The sequence below is a fragment of the Neoarius graeffei genome, chromosome 14, assembly GCF_027579695.1.
Source record: "Neoarius graeffei isolate fNeoGra1 chromosome 14, fNeoGra1.pri, whole genome shotgun sequence".
Classification (NCBI taxonomy): Eukaryota; Metazoa; Chordata; class Actinopteri; order Siluriformes; family Ariidae; genus Neoarius; species Neoarius graeffei.
In genome coordinates, this window is record NC_083582.1 from 79,388,816 (window position 1) to 79,412,266 (window position 23,451).

Sequence of the window (23,451 nt, forward strand, 5' to 3'; positions counted from 1 at the left end):
ATATACTATGGCAGTGATTTAAATTTAATTGTTAGATCTAAGATGCATTCAATGATTTAAGTTAGTTTTATAGTTTTAAGTTAGTTTTATAATTACAGAATATAATTTAGGATTGTTAAGACTTTATGATTCTAATGTTAAGAACATATTCTTGATATGAGATGTTTTGCTTATGACTGTCTTTGTTTAGGTTTGTTCTTATTTTTTGTTTACTTTCTTATAACATATCTTTGTTGAAAAATTCCATATGTACTTAAGCAATGACCTTTAAAATCTGTTTGTACCTTGCTATCATGTCATATGATCAGCAATATGTCATTGTTATGATTTACACACACACACACACTGATGGAGATTATTTGACCTGCCCCAAGATCAAGCTGCTCACTTGCACGCAAGTCAAACACACACACATACATCTGAACATTCCATCAGAACAGTGATGTAATTAAGATGTGACCTGCTCATACACACACACACACACACACAAATAGACACAGATATCAAAATGATGTCACTCACTCACACCCCCCTCTCTGAGGTCACATACAAACACACACACACACACACACATTCGACAGACACAATAGCCGTTTAGAGAGATTATAATTTGTTATAAAAGGTGTTTGTAATATTTCATCTTTGGCGAGAAAACTGTGAATAAACAGCAGTGAAACCGATCTCTGGTTCTCTGTTTTTTTGCGGTGTTCCGTCCCAGACGTCTGGGTGGTACGAGGGCGGGGGTCCCGAGAAGTTGACCGATTGACCGTTTCCGACTGGGTGAACCCCAACAGCTAAACTTTAAATTTTTTTTAAACTAAAGTGCTTAAATAAATAAAAAATAACCAACAGTTAAGTCTCTTTATGCATAAATGTTTCCAGTTCTCAAAAAAATCTTTTCCAATCACAATTCCTTTTTTTTTTAAATAATTTTATTTTTACAGGATTACATTTTTTTCCCTCCTAAATACAAACCACGAGTTCCCCCTTTTTTTGGGCTCATATCTGGACAGTGCCAATTCTGGGTCTCGGATCAGAGCCATCTACTGTTGTTTTTATTACTGTCGTATAATTATTTTATGACGTAAATTATAATTAATGAGTAATTGCAAAAAATATGAATAGAATAGGAGATGCTTGTTTTTGGTAAGAAAGACATGACTACAATTTGTCGTGTGTGTGTGTGTGTGTGTGTGTGCGCGCGCGTGCCTGAGGACAGGGTGTGCGTCGAATCCAGGACACACTCCGTGGCAGCGGCTGCTTCTCAATGGCACAGCTGCATCCCATCGTGTGCAGTGAGGTCAGGAGATCACCACCACCCTCCAGCTGCAGCAGGCCTACACACACACAAAAAAAATACTGATCCAGGCTAGTACTTTACACCATGTAAGCGTGAGGAAAATGCTGGAACAACAGCGCCACCTACCAGGATCTACCAGCACCACTATGTGTTTGATGCACTCCTCAGGTCTCATGGCCTTCACAGCCTCGGTCAGCGCTTTCTTCTCCGCTCTCAGCCGCCCCCTCTCTCTGTGCTGCTTCTCCCGCTCAGCTTTCCTGCACAGGGCCTCCTGTCTGCTCGCCTCAATCTCCTCTTGGGTGCGTTTGCACTTTCGGAGACCAGCGTCTTCATCCCTGACGCAGATGGACTCTTTTCCAGAATACCTCTCAGCACCTGGATCATCTCCTAAAACTTTTACACAGACATCAGCAGTTGCGCTCTTCTCCTTCAAGCCTCCGTTGTGATTCACACATGACTGCTGATTCTCAGATGTGCTCTTAGCTATAGCTTTCTGTTTCAGTCTCACAGCCAAAGGAAAGAAAGCCTCTTCATCCTCCTCCTCACTGTCACTACTGACCATGAAGACGTCTCCTCCAGCTCCAGCAGGCTGAGCCGAGACCAGATGAGTCGTCGCATCTGAACACACCAAAGTGTTCAGTTTTTGGGAGAAATTGATCACAGGGAGCTGCTCCGAGTCGCTGGAGTCGCTGTCAGTGAAACGAAATCCTGCTCGACTGCTGCTCCCCATCCTGAGTGTTCAGATACATTACACTGTAAACAACTGCATTAAAAGATAAAAACATGATTCTTCTGGCTGGACACATTTCCTGCCTCTCAAAGTTATTAAGACAAACTCGTTTTGAAGAACAGAGTGCAAACTCCTCGGTCCTGAAGTTTATCATCAAACATAAACCTGTGATTTGCAGCTGCACGACTGTCAGCGCTTCTGCTATCAAAAATTACACCACAGCATGGTTACGGTTCAATTCTCAAATCTAAACGTGTTGATTAATTTCCTCTAATCACACCTCTGACATCTCATCGATATTATTGGCCGATATGAGATAAAATGTAAAAAAAAAAATCAGCATCAGTGTTTATCAGGGCTGGTAAATTTCAATTTTAAAAAAAATGGAGAGATGGAAGATGGATTTTTCAACTGTAATGAGTTATGAGTGTTATTGCATAGTTTGTCCCCCAGAGGGCGCACTGCAGCTGCATGGTTGGCAACACAATCAGCGAACTGGAGAAAAGTGAAACAGTGGTGGCCTTCCCAAAATCCTCTCAACACAAAGAGCATCTTACCAAGGAGAGAGTGAGTGTTCATTGTTCTGCTCGCTCTACCATTTATAATGATGATTTTTGGGAAACTCGACAGAGAGCAGCAACGATGTGTCACAGATTAAAACCTTCACTTATTTATATTAAAAAGTCTCAGGCATACACATAAACAAATAAGAAAATGTGTGTGTGTGTGTGTGTGTGTGTACACACTATGACCACTGACAGGTGAAGAAGTGAATATCATTGATGATCTCATTACAGTGGCACCTGTCGAGGGGCGGGGTTTATTAGGCAGCAGGAGAACAGTCAGTTCTTGAAGTTGATGTGTTGGAAGCAGGAAAAATGGGCGAGTGTGAGGATCTGAGCGACTCTGACGAGGGCCAGATAGTGATGGTGAGATGACTGGGTCTGAACATCTCCAAAATGGCCCATCCTGTGGGCTGTTCCCGGTATGCAGTGGTTAGTACCGAACAAAAGTGGTCCAAGGATCCAAAGTACAACCGGTGAACCAGCAACAGGGTCATGGGTGTCGAAGGCTAGAACATACAGTCCAATCCCACAGAAGAGCTACTGTAGCACAAACTGCTGAAAAATATCCCTTTAAAGATCTGATGACACGAAGATGACTCTATGCAATTTCTTAAATAAACTATACAACATGGCAAACATGTTAGATTTCTGTCATAATTACGTGAAAAGAAGCTGTTGTTACGCGAATATCCAACTTTTAATTGCACAGCGCAAGAAAACTGGGTCCGTGGCTCGTGGCCATGTTGTGACGTCAGCGGAAGAACACGCTGCGGTTCACTGGCTGCTCTACTCTGGTTCTACTCAATGGAAATGGCAGCTGGCATCACAATTCTGAACAAAAGAACAACCAAATACTGGTACTTTAAGCAGTGATCATGATGGCATGATTTTATCTGATTTTAAATAAATGAGATTGATAATAATGTGAATGTTCACAACTAGTACATACAAACTCTGCAGCTTCTGATTCAGCAGCTGCGTCATACTCCGCAAAAACATCAGCAAGAACCTACAATATAAATGGAAATGCAATACACTAAGCTCAAATGACTTTTGGAAAGTATAATTTCTAAATTTTTTCTACATGTTCTTGAAGTCGGTCATCGGGGTACTTGCTACCGTTCCCTAACAACGCATGGCAAAGGGTAAAGTGTAGTGTTGCTACGAGTACTTGCTAAAGCCTCCGGTGGAAGATCCTCGATGTGCTGATAAGACATACAGTTCTATAGAACACACAAGTGTCACGATAATCACAAAACAGATGCAAATTGTTAAAATACCTAATTTTTAAGCAATCATGTATTGATCTCTTCCGAATAGAATCTATGATAGCCTACCCTCTTTACCCTTTGCCTCTCGTTGCTAGGCGGCAGTTACATGAAAGCCGCAAGCTTTCACAAGCAAATACATGACTGATATCACGCCGACTTTATGATTACATTTATGATTATCATGAATGTGTACTCTATGATGTGTACTCTATGAGCGCTCTGGAGCGAGTCACTTCCAAGATGGCCGTGCAGACCGCAGTGTTACTATTTTTAGCATCATGTCGGAGCACTCTATAGCTCTACGTACCTTTATCTTATGTCGTTTCTCAACACATGTTCTGACAGGAGGACTGTCTTTGGAGGAGACGCCTTGTCCCAGGCGACTGCTGGATCCGGCATAGCTACTAGTAGACCCCCTCTGGAATACTGTAGGCACTGCTGATGGTAGCAACACACTTTTGTGCTGAACTGAACACCCAAGAGATTCTTTTAAGCTGGGAAGGGTGTCAAAACAATCCAAATCGAAGTGTTCAGAGCACAGGACGGATGTTGGTGAGGGCTCCCACTTGTCACGAGTGCGCCTGACTTGCTTCACCCACTTCGCATGCAGCTCGGGATCTCTGGGAAACTTGAATAAACTTACCCCATCCTTGTGGGTTTTGGAGCAAAAGCCGGCAACACAACGCGAAGGCATAATAACTATATTATATATATATATATATATATATATATATATATATATATAAATAAATAAAATGTATAACAATGTATAATAATAATAATGCTAATAATGAGAAACTGAACACCTGTCGCATCAACAACAAACTGGTAAGTGAGGAGGAAGATTCTTTCGATGATGTCATATAGCCCCTCCCCCTCATTCGTCTCCTGGGTGCTGCAGCCCCGTCAAATTTGCCCAAATAGCCGCGTTTGTCATAACATGTAAAATAGGCGCCTTCGTGAATTAATATATGGATCATCGAGAATTACTTTTTATGTTATAAAACATCGCCAAAGATGTCAAAAACACGTCAACAGATCTTTAAGGTACATTTAGAACAGATTCTTAAGAATTTGACTAATCGCTAGTTAACTGTGGACAATAAGGTGATTAATCGTGATTAAATATTTTAATCGATTGACAACTCTAATCAAATTACAATCTTTGGCAACTTTCCATGATGGTAGATACAAAATCAATTTGGGAAGAGCTTTTTGAGGAAAATGACTGTTAAAAAGTGGGAACAGCCAGCCTGTCGTTAATTATTTTCCTCCAGCAGCGTGGCCCTGAGGGACCGGCTCCTGACCCGCCGCTCCTGAGGGACCGGCTCCTGACCCGCCGCTCCTGAGGGACCGGCTCCTGACCCGCCGCTCCTGAGGGACCGGCTCCTGACCCGCCGCTCCTGAGGGATCGGCTCCTGACCCGCCGCTCCTGAGGGATCGGCTCCTGACCTGCCGCTCCTGAGGGACCGGCTCCTGACCCGACAATCCTGAAGAACTGACTCCTGAGGGACTGACTCCTGACCCGCCGCTCTTGAGGAACTGACTCCTGACCCGCCGCTCCTGAGGGACTGACTCCTGACCCGCCGCTCCTGAGGGACTGACTCCTGACCCGCCGCTCCTGAGGGACTGACTCCTGACTGACTCCTGACCCGCCGCTCCTGAGGGACCGGCTCCTGACCCGCCGCTCCTGAGGGACCGGCTCCTGACCCGCCGCTCCTGAGGGACCGACTATTGACCCGACAATCCTGAAGAACTGACTCCTGAGGGACTGACTCCTGACCCGCCGCTCTTGAGGAACTGACTCCTGACCCGCCGCTCCTGACCCGCCGCTCCTGAGGGACTGACTCCTGACCCGCCGCTCCTGAGGGACTGACTCCTGACTGACTCCTAATCCGCCGCTCCTGAGGGACAGACTCCTGACCCGCCGCTCCTGAGGAACTGACTCCTGACCCGCCGCTCCTGAGGAACTGACTCCTGAGGGACTGACTCCTGACTGACTCCTAATCCGCCGCTCCTGAGGGACTGGCTCCTGACCCGCCGCTCCAGAGGGAACGACGCCTGACCCGCCAATCCTGAAGGACCGACTCCTGAGGGACTGACTCCTGACCCGCCGCTCCTGACCGACTGACTCCTGACCCGCCACTCCTGAGGGACTGACTCCTGATCCGACGCTCCTGAGGGACAGACTCCTGATCCGCCGCTCCTGAGGGACTGACTCCTGACCTGCCGCTCCTGACCCGCTGCTCATGAGGGACCGGCTCCTGAGGGACCGACTCCTGACCCGCCGCTCCTGAGGGACCGACTCCTGACCCGCCGCTCCTGAGGGACCGACTCCTGACCCGCCGCTCCTGAGGGACCGACTCCTGACCCGCCGCTCCTGAGGGACCGACTCCTGACCCGCCGCTCCTGAGGGACCGACTCCTGACCCGCCGCTCCTGAAGGACCGACTCCTGACCCGCCGCTCCTGAGGGACCGACTCCTGACCAGCCGCTCCTGAGGAACTGACTCCTGACCCGCTGCTCCTGAAGGACCGACTCCTGAGGGACTGACTCCTGACCTGCCGCTCCTGAGGCACTGACTCCTGACCAGCCGCTCCTGAGGGACTGACTCCTGACCCGCCGCTCCTGAGGGACCGACTCCTGACCTGCCGCTCCTGAGGCACTGACTCCTGACCAGCCGCTCCTGAGGGACTGACTCCTGACCCGCCGCTCCTGAGGGACCGACTCCTGACCCGCCGCTCCTGAGGGACCGACTCCTGACCCGCCGCTCCTGAGGGACCGACTCCTGACCAGCCGCTCCTGAGGAACTGACTCCTGACCCGCCGCTCCTGAAGGACCGACTCCTGAGGGACTGACTCCTGACCTGCCGCTCCTGAGGCACTGACTCCTGACCAGCCGCTCCTGAGGGACTGACTCCTGACCCGCCGCTCCTGAGGGACTGACTCCTGACCTGCCGCTCCTGAGGCACTGACTCCTGACCAGCCGCTCCTGAGGGACTGACTCCTGACCAGCCGCTCCTGAGGCACTGACTCCTGGCCCGCTGCTCCAGCAGCTCACAGTCACAAACGTGCAGTGTGCAAAGATGCAATTATAAATTAAAAACATTCTGATATAAACTAAAACGCCCTGATTGAGAAAATCACGCAGTTTATTCAAACTCCTACCTGATTATTATTATTACTGTTATTATTAATGAATAATCCGGATTCAATATCACTTGTAAAATACACACTCATACCGTCATTCTGTGCTCACTGTATACTTTATATTCATCTATTTCATACCTGACTTACCTGGATTACTTTGCACCGTGTTTGTTAGTTAGTTTGTTAGTTTGTTTGTTTTGTCCTCAGAGAGCGCAGTGAGCCCGGAGTGAAACTCCCCCTGAGTCCGCAGAGCCGGAAATAAATAAACTGATTCTGAAGTGCAGGATCAGAGTCTTCCGGCTCCAAAGAGCGCGCGCGGTTTCTTTCTTCTTCTGCGTGTTGGATGGAAAGCGGCTGCACGCGGTGCTGCCACCTGCCGCCTCACACCTCTCATTACAGCCGGGGTTTTAACACGAATAATAATTATTCAAACAAATATGCATTGATTCAAAAATAATTTATTTACATATACAGCACTACATATCGTGTAAAATTCATTATTTTATTGTGATGTGTACTTGTAAGCATTTAAAATAGGGAGATGTTTGAGAGTAATGCAGACCCTGCGTCTTTGAGCGTCATTACGTCATCACGTTACAGTTACGTGCTTCAAAATGGCGGCGCTCGTGCCCTTGTTATTAAAACCCAGAGTAGGTAAGTTGGTTAAAAATATTTATTTACGGTAAGCGTTTAAAAGAACAACATGTAGGAATAGCTTGTATAAAAGATATATGTTTAATAGAAAGTAATTATTGTATATTTCTGGGTAGTTTCGCTAAATTATCCAGAGCGGGCCCGAGTGGAACACACTGCGCGTGACCGTGATACTCGCGCACGCGCGGCTCAAACCGGCGCTTTCATCATTCTGCGCGAGCTCACTTTACCAACACCTCAGAGTAATCTGGTATTTTCTTGCTCTGTGCGCGCGCGCCTCTGTCTCAGTTCAGTAAAGGAAGAAGAGACAGCAGCGGGATGATGATGAGGATGATGGGGGATGATGATGGGGGATGATGATGATGGGATGATGATGGGGGATGGGGATGATGGGGGATGATGATGATGATGGGGGATGGGGATGATGGGGATGATGGGGGATGATGGGGGATGATGGGGGATGGGGATGATGGGGGATGATGATGATGGGATGATGATGGGGGATGGGGATGATGGGGGATGGGGATGATGGGGGATGATGATGATGATGGGGGATGGGGATGATGGGGGATGATGATGATGGGGGATGATGATGATGGGGGATGGGGATGATGATGGGGGATGATGATGATGATGGGATGATGATGATGATGATGGGGGATGATGATGATGGGGGATGATGATGATGGGGGATGATGATGGGATGATGATGATGATGGGGGATGGGGATGATGATGGGGGATGATGATGATGATGGGATGATGATGATGATGGGGGATGATGATGATGGGATGATGATGGGGGATGGGGATGATGGGGGATGGGGATGATGGGGGATGGGGATGATGGGGGATGATGATGATGGGGGATGGGGATGATGGGGGATGATGATGATGGGGGATGGGGATGATGATGATGGGATGATGATGATGGGATGATGATGATGATGATGGGGGATGATGATGATGGGGGATGATGATGGGGGATGATGATGGGGGATGATGATGATGATGGGATGATGATGATGATGATGATGGGGGATGATGATGATGGGGGATGGGGATGATGATGATGGGGGATGATGATGATGATGGGATGATGATGATGATGGGGGATGATGATGATGATGATGGGATGATGATGATGATGATGATGATGGGGGATGATGATGATGGGATGATGATGGAATGATGGGGGATCATGGGGGATGGGGTCAACAGCCTCAACTTCAACTGATTTATTTCACCTTTGTGAAAACGCCAAGAAAATGCATTGCTTGCATATTAACATCAACATTTTATGCAATTAACTTTTTTTTAAACAATAGGCTATGCATTGTAACAGGAATGAGCGCATGAGCCTAATCGTTATCACCTCTGAACCTTTACCCAAAATGCCTCTGTTTAATCTTAACCAGTGTCGGCTATTAACTAGTTTGAAAACCTGAACCCTGAATTCACAACAGCATCAAACAAGTCAAGACAATCTGTGATACAGATTAAAGACACATGAAACAAATGAAGGACAACAAAAAATGTTTCAGAAACACAGCCACCCTAAAGAAGATGCTTTTTTTCTAGAACAAACCTTTATTTGTCACATGCACACTTCAAGCACAGTGAAATTCATCCTCTGCATTTAACCCATCTGAAGCAGTGAACACACGCACACACTCAGAGCAGTGGGCAGCCACACCAGAGCGCCCGGGGAGCAGTCAGGGGTTCGGTACCTTGCTCAAGGGCACCTCAGCCCAAGGCCCCCGACGTTAACCTAACTGCATGTCTTTGCACTGTGGGGGAAACCGGAGCACCCGGAGGAAACCCACACAGACACGGGGAGAACATGCAAACTCCACACAGAAAGGCCCTCGCCGGCCACGGGGCTCGAACCCGGAACCTTCTTGCTGTGAGGCGACAGCGCTAACCACTACACCACCGTGCCGCCCCGGTAAATATATTATTGCATATATTTACATGATGAGTGAATTTGCTCCAGTAGCGCTTTATTGCCCGAGAGCCTGCTGTGAAACTGCGAGCAAGTATCGTCAAAATTAGTAATGAGCAAGGCTTTGAGAGTAGGCACGGTCATGCAATTCCTCTCGTCAGTCCAGGTGTTGCTCATGAGTGAAAATATTCGCTCAGCTGGAGCATTGGTGCCAGGTAGGCACATGGCAAAGTGGCAAAGCTGGCTGACATTGCTGTAAGGAATCTCCCTGCTCTTGAAGTGCGCAAACATCTCCGCCCAGCGCTCATCCGTTCGGCATTGTCGCGTAGTAGTTGACAGCCACTAGTGAAAAAAAAAGTTATAACACGGCCTCTATATTGCAACATTGTACAAATAGATACATTGTAAGGTTGACTGCGCGCACACGCACACTGATGCTGAATTGCTAGAAGCTTTATTGACATCGCGTTGGCTATATATGATCGCTGTAACCGGGACAGTTTGTTCGTGTTTGGTGTAAACCGGGACATTTCAGCGTCCCAACAGATCTTTGTCGGGACTGGGGACACGCAACTCAAAATCAGGACTGTCCCGGTCAAACCGGGACGTCTGGTCACGTTAATCCAGAGCGAGTGTTTCATCTATGTGCACCGCGGGATTGGCCAGTGTCCCCTTACACCGCGGGATTGGCCAGTGTCCCCGCGCACCGCGGGATTGGCCAGTGTCCCCGCGCACCGCGGGATTGGCCGGTGTCCCCTTACACCGCGGGATTGGCCAGTGTCCCCGCGCACCGCGGGATTGGCCAGTGTCCCCTTACACCGCGGGATTGGCCAGTGTCCCCTTACACCGCGGGATTGGCCAGTGTCCCCGCGCACCGCGGGATTGGCCAGTGTCCCCTTACACCGCGGGATTGGCCAGTGTCCCCTTACACCGCGGGATTGGCCAGTGTCCCCGCGCACCGCGGGATTGGCCAGTGTCCCCTTACACCGCGGGATTGGCCAGTGTCCCCTTACACCGCGGGATTGGCCAGTGTCCCCGCGCACCGCGGGATTGGCCAGTGTCCCCGCGCACCGCGGGATAAATATTTGTATCTTTTTTTTTTAAATATATGATTGTGTATGTGGGCTTCACGATCTATTTAATCTAGTCTTCAGGGTTCAAAGCTAAAAACTGAGAATCACAAAATACAGAATTTGTCATCTACATTTCTGTAAGTCTTGTTTGGACATTCTAGCTCTGTGTAATCTCGAGTCACACTGCCTGGATGTAGTCATGCTCTCTTGGTCGTGTGTGTGTGTGTGTGTGGTTCTGCAGGTTTTCTCGTGTTGTCTCCGATGCCAGCGGTTCTCTCGAGCAGACCTGCGTCTAAGAAGTCTGGAGGCAGCAGCAAGAACCTGGGAGGGAAAAGTCCGGGTCACAGATACGGCTTCAAGAAACAGGACGGTAAATACAAATATTTAGATAGTTCTAGTGTTACTTTCTAAATCATAACAATGTGGAAATACTTCACAGATTGCGAGATAAACAAAATTTAACACACATTAAAAGTGGGGAAAAATGAATGGATAAAGCAAATGCAAAGAAAAAGGGACTATAATGAGAAATGGAAAAGTGCAGTACCAAACATCTAAAATATCTCTTCAGGACAAAATCAAACTACCATAAAGTTTCCCCTCCCGCAGGAGGACAGTCCAGTTCACTTTTACACAGTGACACACGTTTGGAAGACTTAAACTAAATCTGAAATCTCAATAATCTGTTACACTCACAGTAACATAATGCCTCTAGTTAACCATTATATGAAATTAAGAATGGATAAACTTGAAAGAACAGATTGCGCTGGATTTGTGTATTCCCTGGAATAAGAAATATGAGGAGGATCTTACACGGTTGTGTGAAGATATGAAGTTTATCTTTGAGTGGTGAATGTATAGATTCACAAGTGAAAATATTTTCAACACGAGAAGATAAAGCTCATATCTTCGTGCCACTGTGTAATGTTCTTTGTATTATTTGGACACACCCACAAAAAACCCTGCAAGTTAATCAAAAGAATTTTAATTTTGAACTGGTTCACCATTTTGACAACAAGCGTCAAGAAAACACTGGGAGTGACATCATCAGAGTGAAATATCGGTGATTATTATCCATACAGGACACTTTTTCGATGGAATAAAAACGTGTTCTATTCCCTTCTAGCGGGTTTCATTCATTTGGTTTGATAGCATGCAATATTGCTAGCATATCGCTAATGCTACGTATATTACATCACTCTGCCCAATGGAGAATGAGCATGCAATATTATGATATTGCACGGTTGTCAAGACAACATGACATCACACGTGAGAGACATAAAACTTCCGCGTTAGCAAGCGACTGTGACAATTTGTAAACAAACATGGCCGCCAGGTTTGCTTCATTAAATACAGAAGATTTTGAGAGAATTTTGAAAGAGAAAGACGCGTTGAACACCCGAAAGGAATGTGTATGAATCTCATCTCATCTCATTATCTCTAGCCGCTTTATCCTTCTACAGGGTCGCAGGCGAGCTGGATCCTATCCCAGCTGACTACGGGCGAAAGGCGGGGTTCACCCTGGACAAGTCGCCAGGTCATCACAGGGCTGCACATAGACACAGACAACCATTCACACTCACATTCACACCTACGCTCAATTTAGAGTCACCAGTTAACCTAACCTGCATGTCTTTGGACTGTGGGGGAAACCGGAGCACCCGGAGGAAACCCACGCGGACACGGGGAGAACATGCAAACTCCACACAGAAAGGCCCTCGCCGGCCCCGGGGCTCGAACCCAGACCTTCTTGCTGTGAGGCGACAGCGCTAACCACTACACCACCGTGCCGCCATGTGTATGAATAATAATAATAATAATAATATCTGGCTTTTTTCCGTGGTCTATCAGATATATTCCATTCAGCTCCTCGTCTTCGACTCGTTCAGTATCATGCTTGCTGAATGGAATATATCTGATAGACCACGAAAAAAAGCCAGACGATATTATTTAAATCTGTCACTCAGATCCGCGACGTTCTTCACGTCACCTGTCGGTGATTTTAATGTCATGGCTGATACAGTATATAAAACAATATCTATGATATCTCAGGAAAGTGTACTGATGGATATCGTCTTCATTCCCAGCCCGAGTCGTTATTTAAAGCCGCTTAATAACATTTTGACTATTTATCAGACCCAAAGGGTTTTTTCCTTTTTTTTTTTTTCTCCTCCCTGATCTTTTCACCACCAGAACTTTAGTTCTAATAGTGCTACTTTAGTGATCACTGTGGTGGTGGCTGACCCTCTGTCTCTATTTCACAGCCCAGGACTCGTCCTCGGGTTTTAGACATTCCCTTATTTCTGACAGTTTCCAATGCAATATTTCATCTTTTCCCATTTTAATTGTACAGTGAATGGCCTTTAAATGTAAGTTTTAAAGAAATACACTTGTAAAAATGATCTGAATAAACCTGTACTTTATTAATACACATTTACTGTAACGCACTGTGACCCGAGACCTCTGCATTATTCCTGTGTTTAAGCGACTTCTCCAAATATTTTACGTTTTTGTGCAGTATTCACTAATCACTGTTCACTTTTATCCTTTTAGGAGACTTTGTTCGTGCAGGTAACATCCTCGCCACACAGAGGCTCATTCGCTGGCATCCGGGAGCTCATGTAAGCTCTGCATAATGTACATTTCTGCATAATTGATAATTTTCTAAAAACAAATGAGATCTTCTGCACTGTAGTCTAGAAGTGCCGATCTCCACTTACTGCGGCTGATTTAGATTCAGGAAGCCACAAGGTGGTGGTGGTAATAAATAATAATAATAATATCCTTGTTATACTTCTGTATTTCTCTACTTCTGTAAATAACGTTAATGTAAATTTGATTACTTATCTAGTGCTGTTTTATTTAATTTAATATTAAATTTAATTTCACTTGATGTTAAATTTTTTTTATTATTAAACTTTTGTTAAATAACTGAAACATTTATGGAATTTGATAGATTAATACGTGAGTATTATTTTAGTATTAAAATTAGTTCTAAATCCTGCTTCAACTAACTACTTAAATATCAAACCCAAGTACAATTCATCCTCCAATATTCTTTTAGCTGTTTCTGTTTCTTTTCAATACTTGATAACAAAGCTGCCATTTTATTTTTCTCTACTCACGGTATATGAGCTGATATCCTAGTGATACAGTAGCCAGTCAGGGCGTGTGATTGCTCATATCCAGTGAATGTGGAGAGAATAATATACGCTATATAATGCTAGACTGTGATATTTTATGCGATAGTGTTCTAATCATTCAAGGCAGAATCATGTGTTTTAATTGTTGCATAAAAAGTAATTTTTATTTCTCACCTTCTAAACCACTCACAGCAACCCAACATTTCCACAAACTACACACCTTTCAGAAGCTATCTTTCTATTTTAAGACAATTTAGTGATATATTTTTTCTGAACAATTTTTAATTTTTAGTAGATGGACATTTAATAAATCTTTTTTTTTTTTTAACATTCTGGTATTTTGTTATTGGTTGATAAATTCTTGAACATTTAAGGCCCCGTCCACACGAGTACGCGGCCTCACACAATACGCCGTCGTTTTGAGAAAAATCTCCGTAAACACGGTGTCGTTTCAATTCACTGGAAACGACCCAAAACGTTGTAGTACATATGCCAGACCTGTATGTGGCGCTGTGATGCCGCCACACCAATACACTAAAACCAGAAGAGAAGCCATGGAGCATGCGTATAAAGGTCACGCGCTGTTTACAAAACAAGCTCATAACACGAGAAGTTTTGTTGCTCCTCGCAGTAATATAAAAGCAGAAGGTTTTGTTGTAGCAGCTGTAATAGACGGAGTTGTTTCTGCAGTACGAGCACAAGCCTGTAGTCCGCCGTTGTTGTTATGACTCGTCTAGCGGCGGTGGCTGAGGTTAAAGGTTAGAGAGGTGGGGCTTATACGTCATAATTTCTGAAAAAATCCACTTCGCCGTCCAGACGACTCCGGGCTATCCGGCGTTTTAGGATTTTTCCCACTCTGGGACCCGTTTTTAAAAAATACCGGTTTCACCCCTTGAAAAAGCCAGCTCTGTCTGGATGCGAGGCCGAAACAATAAAGTATTTATGCGGATTCGACAAAAACGTACTCGTGTGGATGGGGCCTAAGATTAGTTTCTGCTCATTCTAAAACCAGAGGGTGTACAAACTTTTGCACTCTCTCTAATAGTCACTCTTCAGCAGAACGTCACTCGACCCTGACTCTCCACGGCACTGTTCTTCTTTGACAGGTGGGAATGGGGACGAACAACACGCTGTACGCTCTGGAGGACGGTACGGTGCGGTACACTAAAGAAGTGTACATCCCTCTGCCTCGTAGCGCCGAAGCCAGGGACGTGATCCCCAAACTGCCCAGAGGAGCCGTGCTCTACAAGTCCTTCGTCAACGTCGTCCCCACCAAGCAGGAGAACAACTTCAAACTAGTGGACATGGTCTGAGAAACGGTTCTAACCGGATTCCAGATTCGGTGAACTGGGAAATGTTTGGCGCTCGTCCGGGATATTACCACTGATGAAGAAACGCCTTTTTTTTTTGTTTACTTTTAAAAAGTTAATAATAAAATTAATAAATCTGCAGTACCATGCACCATCTCAATCATTTTCACAAACCTACTTGGTTGAATTCAGTGTAGAGTTCTGCTCATAAGTTTGCACACCCCTGCCAGAATGGAACATGTTTATCATTGTTTTTGTTTGTTTTAGAAATTCAGTGATCATAAAAACACACTTCAGAATTTGCTGTTACACGAAAACTATCCACTTCCATCAGCATTAAACCCTACAACCTTTTAAAGTATAATATTTCGTTCATATATAAAATGTTCATATCCTCCTGAATGTGTGTAAATTACACTTTAAGAACATGAACTAATGCAAACCTCAACTTGAGCGACTTCAGATCCTGTCAGTAGCGCGGATTACTGCGCGGAGAGAGAAGGAATGTAATGTTTGGTTTAAATTGCTGGTTTTAAGTGAGTTTTAATTGTGCTTTGGAGTCTATCAAAAACATCCTCTTGCTAATTGACTGGGTCAGGGACTAAGAGAACCATCAAGAACATTTTGTTAAACTCTACAGTACTGTGCAAAAGTCTTGGGCACCCTATTTTTTTTTTCTTTCATACAAGGAAGGAGGTTGAATTGATAAAGTATGATCTCGGAGCATAGACCTCTGACACATAAGAGATTCTGCCTCACGGATCGATCCGGGAGCAAACAGTCACTGATGCAGACATGGCTGCTCAAAGAGGTTTCTCAGTTTATTGTCGGACAAACACGAGGATATCTCCACATTCTAGACCAGGGGTCATCAAACTCCGGCCCGCCACTCCCCTTTGACCGGCCCCCCAGCCCCTCTGCCCCCCACCACTTGAACCGGCCCTATGAGGCGATCCCCAAAAGTGGTCATGGCCTATTTTTTTAAATTGCTTTTTGGCAAATAATAACATGTCTGCATCTTGTATTTTGTTGATTTTTATCAATTAAAATTGATATTTAGTTATAAAATGAACTATTCATATTTTCCGAATTTTCGTCATATGCTCACAATCAAGCAGTGACAGGCAGCGCACGCGCAGAGAACTGTCAGTGTTCAGGACAGCAAAATGACTAGCGGTCAGTGAAAAGCTAACAGAGAGTGCAGAGTTTTTAAAGAACAGTGGACCACCGATTATTTTTTCGTTCAGTGTAAGGACCGTGCAGTTTGTCTTGTATGTAAAGAAAGTGTGTCGGTTTTCAAAGAATATAATCTTCGTCGTCACTACGAAACCCGCCACAAAGAGTATGCTAGTTTGCGAGGGCAAACAAGAGGAGACCGGATTCGGAGGATGAAATGCTGACTGGCTGCACAACAGAATGTATTCCTTCACCAAACCCAGATCAACCAGGCTGCTGTCCGAGCGAGCTATAAGGTAGCTCACCTACTAGCTCCCCATGGAAAGCCGTTTACTGATGGGGACTTTGTTAAAGTATGCATGCTTGCTGTGGCCGAGGAGGTGTGTCCCGACAAGAAGTACAAATCAACAAGTACAAATCCAGCTCACCTACATATACTACTGATTTTGATTCCCATTATTCTGTATTATGCTTTAATTTTGACCTATAAATGGCCTACTGGTCATTTAATTTTCACCTTGACCTAAAAAATGTTTACTGAACATGCTCAAATGGATAGGCATAAGAGCTGGCTAGTTGATCTATTGCTCATATTATTATAATTTCACTGTTTTTTTAATGTATTTATTTTATAGGCCTATTTATTTGACCTTTATTAAAGTGCTGCGCACAATTATTATTAATAATATCAACAGGCCTACCTACAATTTATAATTTTCCACTCACCTTTGCCAGTGTCAATCACCTCAACTAGGCAGATGTTTCTTACCTTGACAGCTTTGATGTTATTTTTATTAGAAAATAAATAAATGGAATATCTGTGGTATTTCAAATTAAAACAAAGTGTGAAGACTCGATTACTACTTTTGCAAACCACTAGTAAAGATAAATATGTGCCAGGAATCAAGTGTGGATATAGTAGTGTGGATATAGTAGTGTGGATATAGTAGTGTGGATATAGTAGTGTGGATATAGTAGTAGGGATATAGTAGTGTGGATATAGTAGTGGGGATATAGTAGTGTGGATATAGTAGTAGGGATATAGTAGTGTGGATATAGTAGTGGGGATATAGTAGTGTGGATATAGTAGTGTGGATATAGTAGTAGGGATATAGTAGTGTGGATATAGTAGTAGGGATATAGTAGTGTGGATATAGTAGTAGGGATATAGTAGTGGGGATATAGTAGTGGGGATATAGTAGTGTGGATATAGTAGTGTGGATATAGTAGTAGGGATATAGTAGTGGGGATATAGTAGTGGGGATATAGTAGTGTGGATATAGTAGTGTGGATATAGTAGTAGGGATATAGTAGTGTGGATATAGTAGTAGGGATATAGTAGTGTGGATATAGTAGTGTGGATATAGTAGTAGGGATATAGTAGTGGGGATATAGTAGTGGGGATATAGTAGTGTGGATATAGTAGTGGGGATATAGTAGTGTGGATATAGTAGTAGGGATATAGTAGTGGGGATATAGTAGTGTGGATATAGTAGTAGGGATATAGTAGTAGGGATATAGTAGTGTGGATATAGTAGTGGGGATATAGTAGTAGGGATATAGTAGTGGGGATATAGTAGTGGGGATATAGTAGTGTGGGTATAGTAGTGGGGATATAGTAGTGGGGATATAGTAGTGTGGATATAGTAGTGTGGATATAGTAGTGGGGATATAGTAGTGTGGATATAGTAGTGGGGATATAGTAGTGTGGATATAGTAGTGGGGATATAGTAGTGTGGATATAGTAGTGGGGATATAGTAGTGTGGATATAATAGTGGGGATATAGTAGTGGGGATATAGTAGTGGGGATATAGTAGTGTGGATATAGTAGTGTGGATATAGTAGTAGGGATATAGTAGTGGGGATATAGTAGTGTGGATATAGTAGTGGGGATATAGTAGTGTGGATATAGTAGTAGGGATATAGTAGTGGGGATATAGTAGTGTGGATATAGTAGTAGGGATATAGTAGTAGGGATATAGTAGTGTGGATATAGTAGTGGGGATATAGTAGTAGGGATATAGTAGTGTGGATATAGTAGTAGGGATATAGTAGTGGGGATATAGTAGTGGGGATATAGTAGCAGGGATATAGTAGTAGGGATATAGTAGTGTGGATATAGTAGTAGGGATATAGTAGTGTGGATATAGTAGTAGGGATATAGTAGTGGGGATATAGTAGTGGGGATATAGTAGTGTGGGTATAGTAGTGGGGATATAGTAGTGGGGCTATAGTAGCGGGGATATAGTAGCGTGGATATAGTAGTAGGGATATAGTAGTGTGGATATAGTAGTGGGGATATAGTAGTGTGGATATAGTAGTGGGGATATAGTAGCGGGGATATAGTAGCAGGGATATAGTAGTAGGGATATAGTAGTGTGGATATAGTAGTAGGGATATAGTAGTGTGGATATAGTAGTAGGGATATAGTAGTGTGGATATAGTAGTAGGGATATAGTAGTGGGGATATAGTAGTGGGGATATAGTAGTGTGGGTATAGTAGTGGGGATATAGTAGTGGGGATATAGTAGCGGGGATATAGTAGCGTGGATATAGTAGTAGGGATATAGTAGTGTGGATATAGTAGTGGGGATATAGTAGTGTGGATATAGTAGTGGGGATATAGTAGTGGGGATATAGTAGTGTGGATATAGTAGTGGGGATATAGTAGTAGGGATATAGTAGTGTGGATATAGTAGCAGGGATATAGTAGCGGGGATATAGTAGTGGGGATATAGTAGTGGGGATATAGTAGTGTGGATATAGTAGTGGGGATATAGTAGTGTGGATATAGTAGTGGGGATATAGTAGTGGGGATATAGTAGTAGGGATATAGTAGTGTGGATATAGTAGCAGGGATATAGTAGCGGGGATATAGTAGTGTGGATATAGTAGTGGGGATATAGTAGTGTGGATATAGTAGTGGGGATATAGTAGTGTGGATATAGTAGTGGGGATATAGTAGTGTGGATATAATAGTGGGGATATAGTAGTGGGGATATAGTAGTGTGGATATAGTAGTGTGGATATAGTAGTGTGGATATAGTAGTAGGGATATAGTAGTGGGGATATAGTAGTGTGGATATAGTAGTGGGGATATAGTAGTGGGGATATAGTAGTGTGGATATAGTAGTGTGGATATAGTAGTAGGGATATAGTAGTGGGGATATAGTAGTGTGGATATAGTAGTAGGGATATAGTAGTAGGGATATAGTAGTGTGGATATAGTAGTGGGGATATAGTAGTAGGGATATAGTAGTGTGGATATAGTAGTAGGGATATAGTAGTGGGGATATAGTAGTGGGGATATAGTAGTGTGGGTATAGTAGTGGGGATATAGTAGTGGGGATATAGTAGCGGGGATATAGTAGCAGGGATATAGTAGTAGGGATATAGTAGTGTGGATATAGTAGTAGGGATATAGTAGTGTGGATATAGTAGTGGGGATATAGTAGTGTGGATATAGTAGTGGGGATATAGTAGTGGGGATATAGTAGTGTGGATATAGTAGTGGGGATATAGTAGTAGGGATATAGTAGTGGGGATATAGTAGTGTGGATATAGTAGTGTGGATATAGTAGTGGGGATATAGTAGTGGGGATATAGTAGCAGGGATATAGTAGCGGGGATATAGTAGTGTGGATATAGTAGTGTGGATATAGTAGTAGGGATATAGTAGTGTGGATATAGTAGTGTGGATATAGTAGCAGGGATATAGTAGCGGGGATATAGTAGCAGGGATATAGTAGTGGGGATATAGTAGCAGGGATATAGTAGTGGGGATATAGTAGTGGGGATATAGTAGTGGGGATATAGTAGTGGGGATATAGTAGTAGGGATATAGTAGTGTGGATATAGTAGTGTGGATATAGTAGTAGGGATATAGTAGTGTGGATATAGTAGTGGGGATATAGTAGTGGGGGTATAGTAGTGTGGATATAGACCCCTTTCACTGATGTCACCCGAAACCGGAAGTAAACAGACCCTGCGCCATTTTGGAAGACCAACAAACTCGTGATTAGGGGGAAATAACGGCAGCGGTATGTGAACCCACGAGAATAAAGTGGAGTGGCAAACGACTTAAACAAACAAATCTGAGCTGTTTTATTTATGATTTATTGGCCCAACAGTAGACTTGAAAGAAACCTGTGTGAGACTTGGCAAAAAACTGTGGATATAATGGATAAGTCTGTGCATGATCTGCGGACACTTTGAGGTAAGCAAACGCAAGAAATTCAGATTTAAAACATGCTAAACTGGCCCCAAGTTGATAACTGTATGAGGAGCAAGCCTCCCAGACTTCTACAATTTAATAATAATAATAATAATAATAATTTAGGATGGTTTGGGGCTTGCTCTCCCTCCTATTATATAAATAAAGCATAGTTGTTGTGTAGGCATATATCATAAATACATATGTATAATTTGGATAAATTAACCTAAATTATGGATACCTTAATAGTAACAAAAAGTATTAATTTTTCAACTGAAAAGATATATTATTAAAAGATAAATATCAACAAGATTACCTTGGCCATAACTATGTGTAGGTTATTCTTAATAACAGCTGTAATATCACGAACCAAGCCACTAACAACATAATTGTAAGCCTGTAGCCCTTTGTAGGCTTTCAAGTCATCAGCAGTGTAGGCACTGAGTGTAAACAACAAATAGTTTACAATGTCTGGGTAGCAAACAGATGGCAGAATTGGTGTCCGGTCCTCCTTATGTATCTGACACGGAGAAATAATATAAATCGTGCTGCCTACCAGATTACAGTCGTCTGTTTTATTGTATCAGTACTAGTATCACTTACTATACTCATCAGTCATAGATTAGTCCAGTACAACATGACCAGCTTGCTTTTTTTCCATTTGACTGTCGCAAGTTTTTTCAGGCTGGTACAGTCAAAAATTGAAAAAAGTTTTGGCCTACTAAACTAGTCATCGATTCTACTAGTGTATTAATTGGAGTCGACATGAAAACGTTAGGTAAAAACTTTAAACCAGTACAATCCCTTCTTCAAAGTTTCACCAAATGGTTTTATTTATGCAATTTAAAGCTCATAATACTGTATAACTTTGGTCGAGTAAAAACACGGAGCAAAAACATGGCTGAATTCTGAATGACTCCTATTTGTTTAAATAGGGGACTACATAGGCGGCAAAATGTAGTTTCTTTTTCCCTGCCATGGAAGCGCACTTGTATACCGAGGAGGAAAGCAATTTGCATTACAGCCGTGAGGCGGCTTGGCGCGGTTTTCCCTTTCGGGCGCTCTCGTTTTCTGTTAGAATTTGGTAAAGAAAAAAATATATATATATTATTTACCAGCTTACCGGGTCCATTAACATAAATCTGACAGCTGACAAGGTCGGGATATAAACGAACTTTTGTTTTAAACTGTGTGCTTGGATTCACAATTTTTTCTGAGTCTTATCATATGGGTCAAACCCATCAATCACAGCCAGTTTCTCCACATACCGTGCCCTTTCTGCAACTGGTAATGTACTCACATAACCAGAATTATCATCCATCGTGTCACTTTACTCTCGCTCGTACTTTGTTTTATATTGTGAGTGCATGTACTTGGTCTTCCAATATGGCGCCTAACAAAATCTCGCGGCGCGGTGATGTCATGTGAAAGGGGTCTATAATAGTGTGGATATAGTAGTGGGGATATAGTAGTGTGGGTATAGTAGTGGGGATATAGTAGTGGGGATATAGTAGTGTGGATATAACAGTGGGGATATAGTAGTGTGGGTATAGTAGTGGGGATATAGTAGTGGGGATATAGTAGTGTGGATATAATAGTGGGGATATAGTAGTGTGGGTATAGTAGTGGGGATATAGTAGTGGGGATATAGTAGTGGGGATATAGTAGTGTGGATGGCTGTGCCAGGCGAGTAATCTCTACTACACAATGAGGCCTGCTGGTGGTCATATTTGTCTGGGTCATACAATTCTATGTTATATAGCTGACCCGACCCCGGCCCCCCATCACAGTCAGGAACGACAATGTGGCCCCCAGAGAAAAAAGTTTGGTGACCCCTGTTCTAGAGTGTGTTATAGCTCTGTGATTGGATGATGATCATGATGATGATGATTTAATTGATGAAGCCGTTATCTATATGCTGATCGTCCTTTGGGGTCAAAGATGACCATGACTTCAGTTTGGTGGGTGGCAGTTGTGGGTCTGGAGGTGACTGATGAGGCCAATCCAGGCTTTGAAGGTACGCCCACATGCCAAGGTTGAGTATCTTCACTATCTTTTTGCTGTATTTTTAAACTTATCTGTACTTATCTTAACTTTTACAGTCTATGCATGTTTTAAACTTTACTTAACTTTTATTCTATTTTATTTTGCTGTTTTTTTACTGAACTTTTACTTAATTTTATTTTATTTCTACTATTGTTTAATTCTTATTATTTTCTTTTCTCTCTTCTTCCCCATTTATTTTATGTAATTTTATTTTCTATTGCTTACTGTTTTGCTTTTACTTCTGTAAAGCACATTAAACTACCACTGTGTATGAAATGTGCTATATAAATAAACTTGCTTTGCCTATTTGGACCGCTGAGTGGGATCTCCGCCAGCCGCGGTGTGCTGGCCAGGGTGAGGTGGAGCAGGCTATGTTTGAGGCACCTTTTCTAGCTCCTTCCTCCATGGAGGTGAGTAGAGTGAATCCTAAACAGGGCTGCTCAGACACCCAGGGGGCTGCCCAACTCTGCTACTGCTTCGTTCCAGCAGAGAGTGATGACCGTATGCCCTGGGCTGCCTGTGTGCAGGTTTGTGACTACAGCTTCCAGTTTTTCCACACCTGCTGCTTCGCCTCTTGTCCTGACCTCGCTGGGTCCAGGGGCAAGACAGAATCAAAAATCACACTCCACGCTGATTATGCTCCACAAACGCCTTGCTGGGTCCACCTTCCTGCCTGTTGAACCACCAGGTGGCAGTCTCCTCTGCACAGTCTAACGAGTTCAAGTTTCCGGTCGTAACACTGACCAGGAGGAGCAAGGCACCACCCCAGGCTAGTGGAGGGAAGGAGACGCCTTACTACTCCATTGTATGGTGGTCAAGGATGGCACACACCCACTGCCCTAATACAGATTCTACACTGTATTCTGTACTTATATA

General features: G+C 43.7%; 2 protein-coding genes across 2 annotated transcripts in view; one reads left to right on the forward strand and one right to left on the reverse strand.

Annotated features, from left to right (window-relative positions):
* eme1 (essential meiotic structure-specific endonuclease 1) overlaps positions 1 to 7,320 on the reverse strand; it is a 43,763-nt gene extending 36,443 nt beyond the window's left edge. The window contains exons 1-3 of the mRNA XM_060940342.1: positions 7,163 to 7,320; positions 1,427 to 2,031; positions 1,210 to 1,337 (exon numbers count right to left, since the gene is read on the reverse strand). Coding sequence (XP_060796325.1) covers positions 1,210 to 1,337; positions 1,427 to 2,030 — 732 coding nt within the window. The 5' untranslated portion in view covers position 2,031; positions 7,163 to 7,320. The remainder of the gene's footprint in view (positions 1 to 1,209; positions 1,338 to 1,426; positions 2,032 to 7,162) is intronic.
* A 293-nt stretch (positions 7,321 to 7,613) lies between these two features.
* Positions 7,614 to 17,127, forward strand: mrpl27 (mitochondrial ribosomal protein L27). Its single transcript, XM_060940343.1, has 4 exons — positions 7,614 to 7,669; positions 10,928 to 11,056; positions 13,240 to 13,307; positions 14,936 to 17,127. Exons 1-4 carry the CDS (start codon positions 7,630 to 7,632, stop codon positions 15,140 to 15,142), a joined length of 444 nt encoding a protein of 147 aa, XP_060796326.1. The 5' UTR covers positions 7,614 to 7,629; the 3' UTR covers positions 15,143 to 17,127.
* Positions 17,128 to 23,451: the final 6,324 nt, after the last annotated feature.